Here is a 17,223-nt window from a genome sequence, read left to right as displayed (position 1 = left end):
CTGAGCTCTTTTCCTTTACTAATTCTTCTAATACAGTATTTGCTTCTCTGGGAATTATCTCTAAGTCATCTTGTTCAAGCGTGGAAATTTGAGGCAGTTCTTTTAGGAAGGGGGATACCTCATCTTGATTGTAAAGTATTTGTTGGTTTGGTAAGTTGACAGGCAATATAGACATATCTCCTATTAGAAACATAAAAAATGACTTTTTAAGAAAGGGAACTACGGCTTGATTATACATCCAAGAGAGAGCTACTACCTACAGAGTGGACAACAGCTCGCTTGAGGAATCAATAATCTAACCCACTGTAAGTTAAGTTCTTTTAATACTGAGCTGTTAATTAAAACTCCTGCTTCAATTGGCCCTCAGTAATCCAATTTCCTTTAAACTCAATCTACATCTGTGGTATGGGGATCCTAATATTCTTCTATCTTAAACAGGTGTATTAAGGGAAGCAATACAAAATAATGCATGTGAAGCTCTTGCAAAACATTTGTGCACATTTCTGGCTCAAAGAGGTGAACCAGTTATGATCTTTCCAATGTGCTGCTTGGTTGGAATTGCAATTGCAGTGGAGAAGATTGAGCCAGTGATGATAATCACTGCAGTGAAGACTGAGCAAAGTACCAGTGGCCCCAGCAAGACTGACAGATTTTGCCAGGCTCACTTGCCACTTCACAGACCCAAATGGAAATAAGTGTATTGAGATGACATCACAACCCCAACAACCCTACACCAAGTCATAGGGTGGTAGGGTGGCTTGTTCCAAAAGAAACCACCCTTTCGGAAGCACTCCAGGTTTATACAACCCAACTAACCATAGCTACTTACACATGACAGGTTACCATGAAGCATGAACCTAGTTAGTATGAGCTAGGCAGACCAATGGTTTAACTTTGTAATAAAAAAGTTTCTTATTTGCCTGTTACAGACTCTTGCCATTGTTTTTAACAAAACCATTACATAATTGGTGCAAAACAGAGCTGCCAGGTTGCTGACGGGGACTGGGCGTTGTTCTCATATAACCCCAGTTCTCCGTCAGCTTCACTGGCTTCCCGTTGAAGTCTGGGCCCAATTCAAGGTGTTGGTTATCACCTATAAAGCCCTCAACGGCTTGGTACCTGGTTATCTAATGGAGCGTTTGCGTCCATATATGCCCTCCTGCCCCTTGAGATCGGCAGCAGAGGCCCTTCTCTGGGAACCCTCCGTGAAAGATATTAGGAGGGTGAGTACCCGGAGGAGGGCCTTCTCTGTGGTGGCACCCCACCTATGGAATGCGCTCCCCAGAGAGGTCCGCCTGGCGCCGTCATTATTTGGTTTTTCGGTGCCAGGCCAAGACCTATTTATTTAAAAGTTATTTTAATTGTTAATTTATTGATTGTATTTATTGGGTTTTTTATGTACATACTGAGATGTTTCCGGATTTTTAAGTCTAATTATATAATTGTTTATTTATATTGTAAGCTGCCCTGAGGCATTTTGCGAATGGGGCGGCATAGAAATGGTTTAAATAAATAAATAAACTTGTATTATCAAATTTTTATCATTATGATCATCTTTGAAGACATGTGTGATACTCGTACAAAAATTTGGCGTGACATCGGTTCAGGAGTTTCCATTTAGTGCACCTGCCTCAATTCCATTTGAAGACCTGCCAATTGTATGAAACTACATTAATTGTGCAAAAGTTTACTTCCTTCATCTTTCAGTCTGCCTTCCTGATCTCCCTAAATGAAATTAGATTGTTACTTAGCAGGGATATCAGGTATATATTCTATACTGCCCTTAGCATTCCAATTTAAATGCTAATTTCTTCTGCCAGTAATAATGAGATTTGGCTGATGATCTTTGATTTGCCTTGCCCCAAATGACTTTGCATCAAGCCATTTCCGCAGCAACAGTGATTGGTTCATATTCCAAGGGTGGGTGAACAGTTTTGCGCAATTGTGATGTTTAAAACGAAACAGATTTAAACAGGAGGCAGACCTAGAGCCTTTGCTATTTCTCCTGATGTCTCACTGAGATCATATGACTGAAGCATAGTTTGGCAGTAAGGAACACGCTCTATGTTATGGCTGATAACAGCTAGGCATGTTGGCTAATCCTATTCCACCTGTCTTTTCTCTATTGTTTTATTATTTTTTAATAAAACAAGTATTAAGACAGTCTCTTTGCAAGAGCTGCATACTAAGATTAGCAAAAACTTGTAGATTGGGGGAAGTAGGGTAGCTTGAGACATTAAAACAGTTCTTTCTGATAGTTTCCATATTTTTTGTGGAAATATGAAACACTGGAGGTGGCAGTTGTGACAAACAGTTCTGGAAAATGAATTAAACTTCTGTGCAAGTTTTCACCCTACACAAAGGCATTTGTGAGCTGAAAATGTGTTACGAATCCAGTATAGACACAGTTTAGTTGCAAAACAATGAAGACAAGTTGCCAAGATCAGGAAGCACGTATTTCATTGAGCACAAATGACCAAGTGAAGTGATTTTTCTTGCTAAAACTTGAGGGGCATGGCATATTAATGCCTACTGTAAGATAGCCTCAAGAAATAACAATGGTGCAGACTGACACATGCATGAATAGTTTTAGACAGAACTCTGAGTTTTCAGAGACTAAATATTTTCCTCAGGAGGCTGGGTAAAGCCCAGTGTCTACTTCCTGGATACTGTCTTCAAAGCACAGGATCCTTAGCTGAAACATTGCTTCTCCAACCTGTTCCTTGGCTGGGAAGTCAGCTTCATTCTGCATTGAGTTGTCCTGGCAAGAGAAAGCCCATTTATAGCAAACCATCTGGGGCACCAGCTTTGCTCCTCCTTTACATTCTGCATGTAAGGAACACAGGAGCTGGCAAAGTCCCAGTGTTGAAGTATACTGGCTAAGCACTCAACTGCATCACTCTTTCACTGAAGAAGCAAAGTAGACTTGACTTGACATGACTTGAAAAGGGTGGACTTAAGGAGCTGCAATCTCAAGGTAAGCCATGTTCATGCACTTCTCCTTTATAAGGGAATGGGGTGCTAGGTTCTTTGTCCAAGGCTCTAATGGGCAGGACTGGCTAGCCTGGTATGCCAAGTTTGATCCACTACAACTTTCTCTGATTTTCATATGAGGTTACGTCAATAAATTATGTCAACACCTGACAGCTAACACCAGGGGTTTATACAAGATATGAATACCAGATTCTTCTGAAGTGTGCATTTTTGAAGTAACATCTGATTCTGCCATCTTCATTCTTTGAGCATGAGAAAGAGAGCTTTTTGGCTTTCCATTCAGTGAAGTGTTGAACATTTCAGCCATCCCTGCAAACATCATTTAAAGTTTACTTAATACTTATTTACTTTGTGCACAGTTGCAAACACGGGATATTCAACTATAAAGAAATATTGATTGGTCCACAGAAGGAAAACATAGCACCAAGATTTTCAGGCATTAATGCTCATGTCAATTTACAGTCACAAAAACTAAACTTATCTATCAAGCTATGAAACATGTAAGAATTCTTGATAAGGTATCAAATCCTCCTTCCAGTCATTAAAAACTCATTTACATGTTACAGATGACTGGACAAAAAAGTAAATACAACCTCCTTAGACATTAAATTTGAATTAATTGCACTGGTATCCCACACAACTGTAGTACATCCACTAATCTCCATGTTATAGGCTAACACGTGTGCTTCCACCAAAAACCCTGCTTGTAGCAAACTGCTACTTTTTCATCATGGTTTTTGGGCTACACTCATGTAGATTAGGGAAATGAAATATCAAGGGGATGCCAAAATGCCAAGAAGATACCAAAATCCATCAAGTACAAGATAAACAAGTACATTGAGACTTTAATAAAGTAAATGCACACACAGAACTTTGTGTTTTGCGGGAAATTTTAAACTAGTATTAGAAAAAACAACTATCTGTTTGTTACAAAAACATGGTCAATTATATCAGAAAATACCCTTTATCACACTTGATTCAGGCAGTGACCTGCCTTTTAAACAATATCATAGTGCCATCTGTTGGCAAAATCAGGAGCTGGTAAATTAGCAATGATAAATATCACTGAATATTTGATTCTCACACTTTCCTGCAAGTATTATATTGAAACTCTACAAACTAGTTTTACCTTATTAGGTTAATCTGGGATAAGTGTAGGACTAAATAACATCTGAGAAAAATCCCTAGAAAACATCTAGAAAAATATTTTAGATTGCAACAATTACAAAGAAATAATGTGATAATGAATGTGCCCGGAAGTGCAGGTAATTCCTATTCCTTAGCTTTTTCTGTCTCAGAGTATAGCCTCATTTATAACAAGGAGCAACAAAAGGTGAATTTCCTCACAGGGCTCCTTGTCAGTGACGAACCCTATATTGAATATTCAAGTCATAAAGGCGTAGTTTCTCATTATATGTGAACACAGCAAGAGTGGGTTGTTAACAAGCCATCTAGAACCCACAGGCAATTTTAGAGTTCTAGATAGCTTTTCTTTTAACCACTGTAACAAACAAAAAATTAATGATACTGTACCAAAATTCTACAGCAGTCCTACAACTTTACACACATAACAAGTGAACTTGTGTATTTTTAGAATAAAAAACCAAAATAGTTTACCTGTAAAACTTTCATCTAAGTCACAATGTTGCTTCAAAGGACAGCTGAGCATCACTTTAGGAACTTGTGCAGCCACATTCACCAACCTGGTATGAGCTTTTCCAATCACAATTGGAGCTGGAGAATTTACGTGACCTGTGGTAAAATGACCTTTGACTTTTCTCACTGGTGTTTTTAATGTGAAAACATTGTTCTAGAAAACAGAATACACATGAAAATCTTTACCATCTGATAAAAAGCCCAACTGAACTCTAATGTTCATGAAAATGTCTAGTGCCTTCTATTTATTTCAAAGATGCTGTCTTTTCAGGTTGTGCATGATCACCAGAATCAAGCTAAAAAGCATGTATTTAACAAGACCCTTGTTAGAGCACTACATTCCAGTGAAGGATAGGACTTTAAGGAAAGTTAAACTTTTACTACCAGCAGTCAAGACCTGGTTAGGCTGGATGTTCTCACAAGCACCTTCTAGGATCTGCACTGCCTTTGTCCCTCTTCTCTGTAAATGAATCTTTCCTTAAAAATAAAATTTAAGATAGTAGCAAGAAGCATCTCCAGATTCTAGCAATATTTTATGTTGCTTTCACAGTTCAAAACCTTCTGCTACTCAATAGCAACAAACATCAGGCCTTCATCTTTGTGGCTGTTTGATAACCGTCATGTTTTCCCCTCAATGAATTGAAGGTTCCTGATTCTTTTTCATACACTTAACCATTATATCACAAACCCAGCATGTATGCAACAGGGTGTAACTGTAGTTTGACACCTAAAGTAATAAAACAATTCATAATCTGCAAGTATTTCATAACAAGTAGAACAACTGTGTGATCATGGAAGGTACTGGAAAAACATTCCATTCTACTTCTTTGCTGCGGAAGCTATGAGACTTATATGTAGCTTCTGCTCCCCTCAACCTACTAGAAGCAGCCCATGCAAACTTGTGTGCAAGCATTCCAGAAGCACCTGTTCTACTTCCAAGACAGTAATTGCAAGGAAATTGTCTGAAAGCACATTTTGTTTTACAAGTCATTTAGCTGCTTTGCTTAACCTACAGGCCTTGAAGCAGTATGGCTTAAAATGGATTTTCAACATTATTGTATTTCTGCCTTTAGGCAAATTCATAGTCATATTCCATGCATGCAGTGTTCTATATGCAGGATTAAAAGCTGCTCCAGAGAAGTCACAACCATTCATTCTATCCTTTTCTGTCTCAAAAAGGCAATAGATTTTTATGAAAAGTAGCAGAATTGATCAATTGTTGCCTCTAGCATAATTTTAAACGCATTTTACAAACCAATGTGCCTCACATTCCTACCACTGATGTACTCACTGCAATTCAGTTTCATTTCGTTTTCCAAAAGTTGGTCATCCCAATGGAACAGATATCCATAATCCCATGCATAGACATACTTGGCCAATAGAAATTCGAAACTATGAACTCTGAATCTCTGGGATTACATACTGACATACCTTTGATGGTTTTGCAAGTACTTTCTTGGTCAATCTTTGAAGACTACATTTTGTAGACCTTACACAGGGTTTTGGGACACCCTGTTTCACTACTTCTGCCCAAGACTTTGCAACTGGAATGACAATTGTGCAAAAGAACTCATGTCAGTCATTGTTATTCTTAAATTGCATTTGCTATGCAATATTTCACAAGATTTGTAAAATGAGATATTGCCATAATATTTTCATACTCCTACCAAATACTATATGTTCAGTGTTATTCACTCGCCTTTTTATAAAACCGGTAGTAACAGAAACCATTTTACAACAAACCTATCAAGTTGGCTTCAGAAGCACCACTTCGTCTTCTGGAGTGAATAGCATCCATAGCACTGCTTCTCCTACGCAAAGAACTTCTCCTTGATGCAAACTGCTGGCTTCTCCTTATTGACTCAGTTGGTTTGGGTTCTTCCTCAGTAGGTTCAGGTATATTTACGGCGAACTCTTTCTTTATGTGCTCCTGTGTAGCAATAGTACCCTGCTCTTCTAAAGAAGATGGGCCGGTAACATGGGAAACAGAGAATCGCACTTGACTTTGGAGTTTGTTACAAGGGATGAGAACTGGCGGTGAGATAGGTGGGAACCTGCATGCTGGTGAGGAGGTAGACAAGGAACTGCAAGTCAGGAAAGCAGAAGATGTTTGGGGTAAAATATTCTTATCTTGCTCTTGTTCAGAGAAACTCTGTGGAAAAAGAAGAATACGCCAAAGTGGTTCAAACACAGAGCATTGTAGTTTTATAAAATTATATATATATTCTAATAAAGAGTTCAAATGTGGTGTATTACAGAAAGAGAGGCTGCAAGCTGACTGTTGACTAGGTTCCACTATCCACTCAGGTTCCACTATCCCCACCAAAGCTACTTCAAAGGTTTGTTGAAAGATAAAGTTACACAGCCTTCTACATTTTACTCTGAAGATAACTGTAGAAGGAACAGGACAATAATGTAATACATAAAGATAACTGATTTTCAGACTTCAAGAACTGTCCAGCAAATAAGTAGCTTCAATTTTCATGCACATTAGTACTTCATCTAACTGTATCTACCATGGGATTATATAATGTTGTTGGGAAGGAAGATACCAGGATTGGCAGCCTGTTTCCCATTTTCTACACAAAAGCATACAAGAAGCCAGTAAAGTTTGGATCATCTTATGTAAATAGCTAAGTGCCCTATTACCAGTGAGGGTTTTTGAGTGGGTGGCATTTATTAAAGCTGCATCTCACTAAAGAAATCTGTACAGAAAACACATGGATCTACTTCCAGTCTATTGTCCTAGCCTTCCTCTATTCAGAGCCTTTAAAAAAATCTTGGCTAGTTACTCTTAACTGAGGCATCAATCAGAACCCAATCAATGCTTACTGTGAGTTTTAATTATATACTTCGATATTCCTTGTAAACTTCCTCTGAAGGATTTAAATATTGAAAATTGGGACACAGGTATCTGTAACAAACAAAACCTTAAAAAGTAGAAAAGCTGGTTTTAATCTATGCAAAATTACTTTCTGAAGATTATGGACCAGAAGCTATTATAACAAAATTGACTCAGGCTAAAGAAAGGATAGCCTGTTAAAAGATATATATTTTTTTGTTTAAATGGCATGGGAATGGGTTTAATGTATTTATTTTGTACATAATTACTGTAACAATGTGTGTGAGAACAGCTCAATGTTCAGGAATTCCATGATATTACGAAGCTTAATTTATTATTTAGAATTACTGATACTCCCTAACACTGTGGCCTGCTACTTTAAAACATATTAAAAAGTAATGTTTTCATGCAAACACACAGACATCTCAACAATGACAAACAATTAATTTGTAGGTAGTGGTAGAATTCTGGAAGATCTGCAGTAGAACAGCAAGGATTGCTTACTTCCGTTTAAATAAAAACATGGGTACCTCTTGAAATTATATTGCTGAAATGAAAAAAACCTGAAGAGTATAGATTTTGAAAATTCCATTAACTTCTAATAGCCAAAGCAAATTTCTAGACTCAGAATTCTTTCATTCTAAGAGTGTCTTTTATAATAACTCAACTGGTGGATCTTGGGTTTCCAAAGAAAAAACCAAAATAGATCCCTTGTTTCTGATACATACCTAAATGTGGTTACCTATGCTAAACAGATGCTGCAATTTTTTGTATTATTTTGTCAGTTTCTGCATAATGCTCACAGTATGGTATGGACTTCAAGTTTTTACCATTATTTATGATTTCTGTTTTCAATTTAGTTTTTCCCCTATATAGGTAAAAAACATACTCAAGTACTTCTAATGTAATAGTTTTCTGCTCCATTTCTATCTAGTAAGGAGTATTTGGTATCGTATAAATAAAATCAAGCATTTATACATTTCAGTTCCATAAAACAAACAGTACTATTTTATGGGCTAGCCAAAAAACCTTATGAATTTCCTGTTGAGTTCTGAATTAGATCTGAAATGCAAAATTTGTCTATGATTCAACTTTTTCAAAAATTATGTGTTGAGATTTCTAAAGTCTTACACATATACTCCTGTCTCACAAACTTTTCATAGTTTACAACCAGGAGGCTATTTACCTTCATTACTGAATGTCTGACTCCTGAAACTTTTTTCAGAACAGCTCGAGGAGAGTTTCCAAATGGCAAGCTCAGTCGTGCTGGAATGGCCCCTCTTTTAAGTGGCGAGTTTGGAGGCAAACGTTTATCAAATAGTTCAGGACTCAGCTGACCACCAAAGGATACTCTTTTTCTCTTTCCAGGTGGCTGATTTAATAAATCAGGTTCTTTACCTTTGCGTTTTTGAGGTGATTTTTTAACCACTGTAAGAGAATAAACACACATACAATCTTATATGCTCAATCAACAAATTAATTTCAGACTAGGGCTATTTTAATATTAACAAATCTCTGAAAATCTCTATCCTTTGTGAATAAATTTACAAAAGGGAAATTATTTGAATTCCAAAGGTATTATTTTCCTCCAATAAGAAAGTCATTTTTTCAGAAAGCACGCTTCTGTTGATTTTTTTTCTTTTAGTTGTACTGAATAAGCAAATAATCTGAAAGAAGAGTTCGAATGAAGTCTCATGAAGACTGAAGTCTAATGAAGTCTATTGGAATCCTTCAATGCATCAATACCGTGGGATTCAAATGAGTTTAATGAACAGGGAGTGATTAACAGACTTAGAAAAACGTTATCTAAAAGGTGAAAATTTGCAAACCTATTGGGAAAAAGGAAAAGATACCATAAGAATTTCCCAAACATTTTCAAAAGTATGATTTTGGACTAGTCCTGGAAGTATTTACCTGACTTTCTCTTTACACTAAATGGGTTGGACACATTCATTTCTGAAACAGCTTCATTCCCAGCTTGAATCTGATCACTGCTTTTGTGACCACTATCTGTTATGCTGAAAAGCGCTGGTATATTTTTCATGTCCATGTGCTGTTCATGTCTGTCTGTGGCTGGTCCTTTTACTATATTCACCTCCTGAGGCCAGTTTCCACCATTTTCTGAATGAAGCTGCTTAGGTGTTATTCTCTCTGTAGGAGAAGAGTCTGGCCCCTCTGTGGGTATCTCCTGTATAAAAGATCTTCCATTTGAAAAATCTTTGTCTTGTTTAAAACTCCTTCTGAGGCTTTTCCCATTACTATAGTAAAGTAAACTAGTAGTATTTCTTCCATCTTTGGTGGTATAATTTGCACAACTCTCATTTCTCATTTCTTTCAGGATTTGTGTTGGTTCTGAAGCTGACATTTGATTATTACCCTTTGCTTTAGAATATTTATTTTCAATCAGATCATATTCATGCTCCCCTGTACTGACATGCACTGAACACTTCTCTATTACAGCAGGGCTTTCTGCAGAGCTCTTCATTTCAGTCAATGAATCTAATTCAACCTGTAGGTTTGAAGAACGCCTGGTACTTCTATAACATGAATTCAAATTTGCTTGAAAACTCTCTCCATTAGTCTTTGGTGTGGGCAAAACAGTTTCCATAGATCCACAAGTGTCTGTTTTGATTTCTGCATCAGCTATTATCCCTGTGGGTTGTTCTACTAATTTTTCAGGGTGATTTACATTATCTGCATAGTCCAATGACACAATACAACATAATTCAGGAAAATGTTTCGCATGTTGTCTGTTTGTTTTAGAAAATGAATCATTAGCATTGTTACTAGAATTAATTACTGCAGATTTTTCCAATGCATTTTCTTGTGTATCACGGTATTCTAACTGATTTATGCCTTCTCTTTCACGTTTCTGGTTTATAATATGGCTTTGAAGGTCTGCAGATGAGTTGTTTTCTTCAAAAGATATTGGATTTGATTTCAAACTGTGGATCACTTGATTTTTAATATCTCTGGAATGCTCTGTTTTCTTCTTCAAAATCATTCGTTCCATCTCAGCTTGATCAGCTGCAGATCTTCTATGTGATGTATGAGATGCAACTTCCAGCAAGATATCATCTTTTCTCGATGAATATTCTCTTTGCTCTACGCATGTCTCATTACAGATATATTCCTCTGCAGTTTTTATACCACTTTCATTCTTCGTTAATTCATAAAGTTTGCTAAAAGGAGACATCTCATCTTTTCTTTTGGATTTGCATGCTTTATACATAGATTTAAGAGTGCCATATTGTCCAGTAATATGTTCTGGAGTTCTTATTTTCACATTATCATTAGATTTGTTTTCCCATTCAAGAATCCCTATAAGAAGATACAAAAATATACCCTTTTACACAAGAAAATTGTTAAAACACATAAACATGTGTATTTTTGCCATAGACCTTGTATTACTTGAGAAGAATGTTACTCTAATTCCACACAGACAAGATTCTGACCAGAAAGCAAATCGTTTTTTGACCAAGTATCACATAAATATAATGAATTAGCAGCTTCTGATTTTACATTAGAGATTAACTGAAAGATCCTAAAAAGAGATGGAACTGTACTGTTAGAAAAGTAGAAAAAAGATTAAGGATCAGGGTTTAATAATGACAAAGTTTTGTTCAGACACTCTTTCCACCATGAGGATGCAAATCCTTCTCTGCTTGCTTCTCTTGCTGCCATGTTTTGAATAGCCAATACATGAGAAGTTTTGGGAAATTACCAGAATCCAGTTCCTTTAGCATGCATCCATGGCTTGGAGGTTGCTTATTTAGATCTCTCAGAGCCTTGCTCCCTCCAAAGATAAAGTCATGAAGGAAGTTACTACAGTTATGGCAGATCCAAATGAGTTTCAATCAATGTGGCCTGATGATATGGACAAGATGCTAACAATCTGCTGTGTCCTCTCAAACCCTGTCATTTGTAGCTAATTAAGGCTGACAAGCATGGTTTGGCTAGGTGAGTCCAGCATGTGTTTAATGCGACTTGTGTGAAAGAGTGCTACTTGATGTTTTGAAGTGGCAGCCCAAACTACTCTTTAAAAGGAACAGACCTGAGTATTTGCAACTATTACCTAGTTGTAAACACACCATGACTGAATGTGGAGGGCTGACTGTATATTCAAGTATTTCTCAAGTGTTTTATATGCACAGAAAGGTAAAATACATATTTATACTAAGACAAACCTTTGGGTTACTCATGCTAAGTACAACCAATATGTGATCCAACTTACATACAAATTCAACTTAAAAATGTTCTCAGGAGCAGAACTTGTTCATAACCCAACAACTGCCTGTACTACGAACAGAGTCAACATTCTTTCTAAAACATTCTAAAACTATGCAATGGTCTGCATTTATATCAACAAATATATTAACCAATGCTTCTATCAACTATAATATAATCTAAGAGTCACCTGTATGTAAAGTCTAAACATCGTAGTTCAGAGAAAATAAAAAATGTATTTTATCCTTATTAATAATCAATATAATGATGCATTTCTGTAAAAAGAAAAGTAGAAAGCAGTACTAACCAGGATTTTCAGAACTTTCATATTCTGAATTCTGAATATGCAATAAGTCCTTCTGATCTACCTGCTGGATATGAAGAATCTGAAACGTCATCAAAAGTGTAGCAGAACAATGGACTTAGAAGTTGTGTTTATAAAACATATATGCACTGGTTCCTTTTTGGAATAAAGAATCGAAATATAACAGTGTTCCAATTCAATCCTTTACCCCAACAAAACTTTACTAGACCCTGCACCCTTTACTAGCCTAATTCGTTTAGAATAATCCTCAGTCAACTTAGTGATTACTAGCTACTATTCTTAGAATTACAACTGACTTTAAAATATTCTATGATAGAGTGATATAGGATGAAAGATAAGGCAACATATTATATTTTACATGGATATATGAAGGCCAAATGAGACCTTTCTACCTTACCCAAAGCCAGTACCAGGAGGGCCTTTTGCAATTTGGATGGTATCTCCTGGAAATGGCCAAACTTACTTGCTGTCATTTACTTCCCTATCCAAGTACTGGGTGGGTATTCTATCCATTGCTTAGTCCAGGGTCTAGGTTGTTACACATGGAGCTTCCCAATGGGGAACAATATAGGGTAGCTCAGCTCTAACTCATTTCTGCATGCCTCCCCCACTCCCCATAGGAAGAAGCAGAGCATGCAAAGAAGATGCAGTTGAGCCCCTTTTAGTCTCAGAGGTATAACTGCTTTACCTCCCCTACCTCTTTCACCCACTGCAGAAAAGATGTGGGCAAGCAAAACCCAGTGCTTATCATTCCCACTGCAATTCTTGAGTTTAGATCAGACCAAACAGAAAGACTGATGGCCATCGAGATTTGCCAGCATAGGGGTAGCAGCTGCTCTCCCTGACACGGATGAGTCGTAGGACTTCCACCGTAATCCTCACTCTATTCCTAGAGCATTAAGCTTGGACTCTAACCCCACCCCCTGAAGGAACTCCAAAACGTTGCACAGGATGGATTAGACCCAAGGGCAGGAGGTTTTGCATCCCTGACTATATGAACTAAGATTAGACTTCAGTCTTTCTATTTCCTCTAATGTTGCACTGAGTACAGAGAGAAACAACACAAGTCTCACCTATTACCTTTCTTCTCCAAAGCCTAGCATGAAATTATAAACCAATTCTGTTCCTTCTCTGTATTCTCTATGTTTTATCAGAAGGCTAGATGGGTGGCTATAAAGTCACATCAAAACTTGACTATTGGTATTATTAGTTAACAAGCAACAAAATATGAAGGTATAACTACTATAGTCATGAAGTTACCTGCAATGCTTCCTTCTCTTGAGATCTGGAAAGCCTCTTCTGTGGATATGACAAAGGTGGATATTCAAACCTGTTAAAAATGTAGGTAAGTATAATTATTATTGCATTTCTATACCCCCTGTAGCTGAAGAAGTTTGGGCGGTTTACAACAATAATTATATATTCAAGTCACCCATCCAGATTCTAATGAGACCTGACCCTGCTTAGTTTCCAAATTTAGGCAGAATGTGACACTTCAGGCTATACTGGACTATCCCATATTTACTGTAGCACAATTACTGAGTTTGTCAAAATCTTAACTTATTTATTTATAAAATTTGTATGCCGTCCAATTACTTGCATCACTGGAAAGCTTACTTATTAATTTCAATTTTAATACAGTAAATTATCAATGTCAGATTTACCTTATTCTTAATCTTTTAAAGGATAAGAATTATTTGATTAGTATAAAATTTTAATTGCTTAACAGTGACCACATATTTGAAGTTCTTCAGTTTACTAAATATAAATAAAATTATGCTAAATAATCACCAGAAAGTGTTGGGGAGGAGGAATAGATAGAGTACCCCTAACAATCCCCATGACCACTACTCAAAATCAAATATAAAACTTGCTTTTTTCCTCTTTAACTTTTCACTTTTTTGTCATGCTTTTCAGATGTGTTCTGAGCTTCACTCCTCCTTGCCTTCATAGCTATCTATAACTTAACATGTTCTTTCCACTGCTCTTCTCCTTAGTTTGGCTTTCCCTGTCTTTAAAAAGCCAAGCAGTTTAGCAGTTCCCTAAAGCTCTCCGCCACACTTCATACTTAACAGCATCTGGTTGACAGTATGGATTACTGAGGTTGAAAAAAGTAAACCCAAGCTCCAGCTCTAATAGACACACAGCTGTTTGTGTGTGTGTGTATATATATATATCATTGTACTTACCTGAAAGAACGGTCAATAATAGTCAGTACGTCTCCATGCTTTAAGACTGCAGGATCTTGAAAGCTACTTCCATTCAATTGTGTTGGATTTACAGAACTTAAGTTAATCAAAATTGCCTAAAAGCAAAGCAAAAAATAAGCTTATTCAACTAAAAGAGGATAAATGAGATCCACATCAAATCAACACCAATGATATCAACACCTGTAATGGTCCTATCCTTAACAGCATCCTAAACAGTTTTAAATAAAAATATAATTTATGCTAAGAATAGAAATATTGAAAATTACGTACCTCCTTGTTTTCATTGACTTCAATTTTACAGTGCTCTTTAGAAACCTGAGGCAGCTGGATTCGAATGTCACATTCCTTTTTCCTTTAAATACAACCACACAATTTTCAGGTTTACATTTGCAAATACAATAACTATATTCCTTCTATATATATACCATGGTATTACTGTTAAAAAACCTCTTGAAAACTACCTATGTAGTATTATAACATGTGCATCAATCCCTTTTTTGATTCAGACCCAAATAAAGCATGTCAGAAAACAGCTCCCTTCTGCTTAAGCTAATTTTCAGTACTGAAACAGTGCCAAGGATCAGAAAAGTGATACATAAACAATAAAGAGGCTTCCTATATTCATTCTCTCTTGATCCAAACTGGATTATAGCTACAAGCACAGTAACCTGTAGAAGAGGATTATGCCTATCCAGTGTCAGAAAGATTTACAAGTGTTTTTGTGCTACATGTGTTCTTTTCTTTTTTCAAAAAATTATGAGAACATTTTTATTCCTGTACAGAATTGAGTGAAAATGGTGGGTATGGTTATCTCTGTAGAATCAAGCCTACCAAATTTCAGAGCAATACGTGCTGAGGGCCTCATGCAACAGCTAATTGGACATTCATCTCCCTATATTTCTTAAGGACTAACATTCTGAAAAATACACAAATCCCAAAGGTGTCCCTAAGTAAGAAGCTTGCAAAGTTTTGGAAGGATGAATGTAGTAGTTCATATGGTAGGAGAGTATGCATGATTCGCTTACCTTCCTTCCTGTCCCACCCCCAACCCAGCAGGCATTTTTTTTGGTCAATTTATATGAAAATGGCATGCATTTGCAAAGACACAGGATAGGTACAGGTGCTAGGGAGCTAGAAGGCTAAGTCACACTGTCTTTCTGCCAGACTTAGAGAAATAAAGCCAAAAGTCTCTGCGAACATATTAGATCTTAAATACAAGTTACTAGAAAAGCTTCATTCTGAAACAGCTTCAGAGGATCCAACAAAACAGAGCCAAAGTGGTCTGATTTTACTTGGTCTTCAAACATTGTCTGAATTCAATCTATATTCCTAAATTTAATTGGTAAAACCCACTAGCGTTTTTGTGTTGGCACTGCATAAATCAGAGTTATTAAAGGTCATACTTGCACATCAGATGTGGCCATCTGGGTTAACTAGTTGCCTACAACCACTTTGGTAACTACCCAATTTTCCTAAAATATTTTCCCCATTCTAAAGGGTTAGAATGCCTCATTTAAGGCTTACTTAACAGGAGTAGGGCATTTAAGTTAGAATATGCTTAATCTGTAATCTACTTCATTTTGCCTTTGGCTATGTCTTCTACTGGAATGTGTCCCCCAAAACTTTCTCTAACAGTGAATTCTGTCTTCACTGTTGAGAGGTTGGACATCTAAGAGAGGACTACTTAGAGAGGTTGGACATCCTGTCAGGGGCCATACCCATTAGCAGCAGCTAAACTTCCACTTAAAAGTTTATAGATAGTGCTGTGGAAAAAGAACTTTTAATTTCAATCAATATGCAAATTTGATTTTCTATGTTTTGCTATATGAAAAGGTAATTGTTATTAGTTATTTTTACAAGAAAGTTACATAATGACATTCAGATGTACAAAAGCATCATTTTCCAAAATTGCAAAGACTTACCGTCCAAACAAACAAGAGTTTGTAGTCAGTGGAAAATGAGTTCCATCACTCCCACTTCTTTTAATGACAACGATTTTCCCAAAAAGTGGCATGTTCTCATTTGCATACTTTGCCTGTAAAGTTTGTACACAAAAGTTACAAAATTCCATTCAATAACCATGCATAGTCAGCATTCTCTATTACATCGAAAGGACTGCTTTCCTAAAGTTCTAATATTCATAAAGAATCACACAATATGCTATTACTGCAATTATAACTATGTACAAACCCATAAAAATCAAGACTAGGCCTTGAACATATACATGCATTTATTAACAGAACTGCACTGTGTCTTAATTTATAAACCCATTTAGAAATGTTACTGTATCTACAACCTGGTTATTTTGCGAATTTTGCTTATGTCATTTCAAAAAGCACATTAATTTCAATAGGACCAAAGTCACAAGTTTTATGGGTAGAAATACCCCCCTTTTAGCTTCTATTAACCAAGACCAATTACAGTAATTAGGAAGATAAAAGTATTTCTTGCACATAAACAGTCAATAACAAATATCTGTAATTTCCAGTATCAGTGCCTATATACACCAATTGCTAGGAATCTTAGGCAAAAGGGCACTGCTGCAGACACATCCTAATTGTGGGGCCCTATGTGCACTGCATGAACAGAATGCTGGACTGGATGGATCCTTGGTCTGATCCAGCATGGCTCTTATGTTCTTAGTTACTAGACACTTAAATCGAACCTAAAGTATATGAATATGTCTCTTGGAGGCAGTGATCTATTTTAACTTTTTTGCCCTTATTCACCTCCAATCAAGGGTTCCCCCCCTCTAAATACTAGAAAATTCTAAAAAACAGTCATCATAAAAATATGTTTGGAAGTTTTTATTTGTTGACATTTCCTGAAGCTTCTATATTTTCACAAACAGGCAGGAATGTGTTTGCAATTTTTCCCCCACTAAATTTTGCTTTTTACCCTCCAAGAAACTCAAGGCAGTTTGCGTAATTCTCCATTTCCTTGTAATATTATCCTCACAACTCTGTAAG

General features: G+C 36.6%; 1 protein-coding gene across 1 annotated transcript in view; it reads right to left on the bottom strand.

Annotated features, from left to right (window-relative positions):
- MKI67 (marker of proliferation Ki-67) overlaps window positions 1-16,268 on the bottom strand; it is a 46,991-nt gene extending 30,723 nt beyond the window's left edge. The window contains exons 1-12 of the mRNA XM_044445616.1: window positions 16,177-16,268; window positions 14,525-14,606; window positions 14,234-14,349; window positions 13,305-13,374; window positions 12,027-12,105; window positions 9,407-10,813; window positions 8,679-8,920; window positions 6,394-6,802; window positions 6,082-6,194; window positions 4,612-4,804; window positions 3,181-3,303; window positions 20-180 (exon numbers count right to left, since the gene is read on the bottom strand). Of these exons, the coding sequence (XP_044301551.1) occupies window positions 20-180; window positions 3,181-3,303; window positions 4,612-4,804; window positions 6,082-6,194; window positions 6,394-6,802; window positions 8,679-8,920; window positions 9,407-10,813; window positions 12,027-12,105; window positions 13,305-13,374; window positions 14,234-14,349; window positions 14,525-14,606; window positions 16,177-16,268 (3,087 nt within the window). The remainder of the gene's footprint in view (window positions 1-19; window positions 181-3,180; window positions 3,304-4,611; window positions 4,805-6,081; window positions 6,195-6,393; window positions 6,803-8,678; window positions 8,921-9,406; window positions 10,814-12,026; window positions 12,106-13,304; window positions 13,375-14,233; window positions 14,350-14,524; window positions 14,607-16,176) is intronic.
- Window positions 16,269-17,223: the final 955 nt, after the last annotated feature.

The sequence above is a fragment of the Varanus komodoensis genome, unplaced genomic scaffold (genome assembly GCF_004798865.1).
Source record: "Varanus komodoensis strain SLA01 unplaced genomic scaffold, ASM479886v1 scaffold49, whole genome shotgun sequence".
Taxonomy (NCBI): domain Eukaryota; kingdom Metazoa; phylum Chordata; class Lepidosauria; order Squamata; family Varanidae; genus Varanus; species Varanus komodoensis.
The sequence above is the reverse complement of the archived record's forward strand: the minus strand, read 5'-3'. Positions and strand labels throughout refer to the sequence as shown.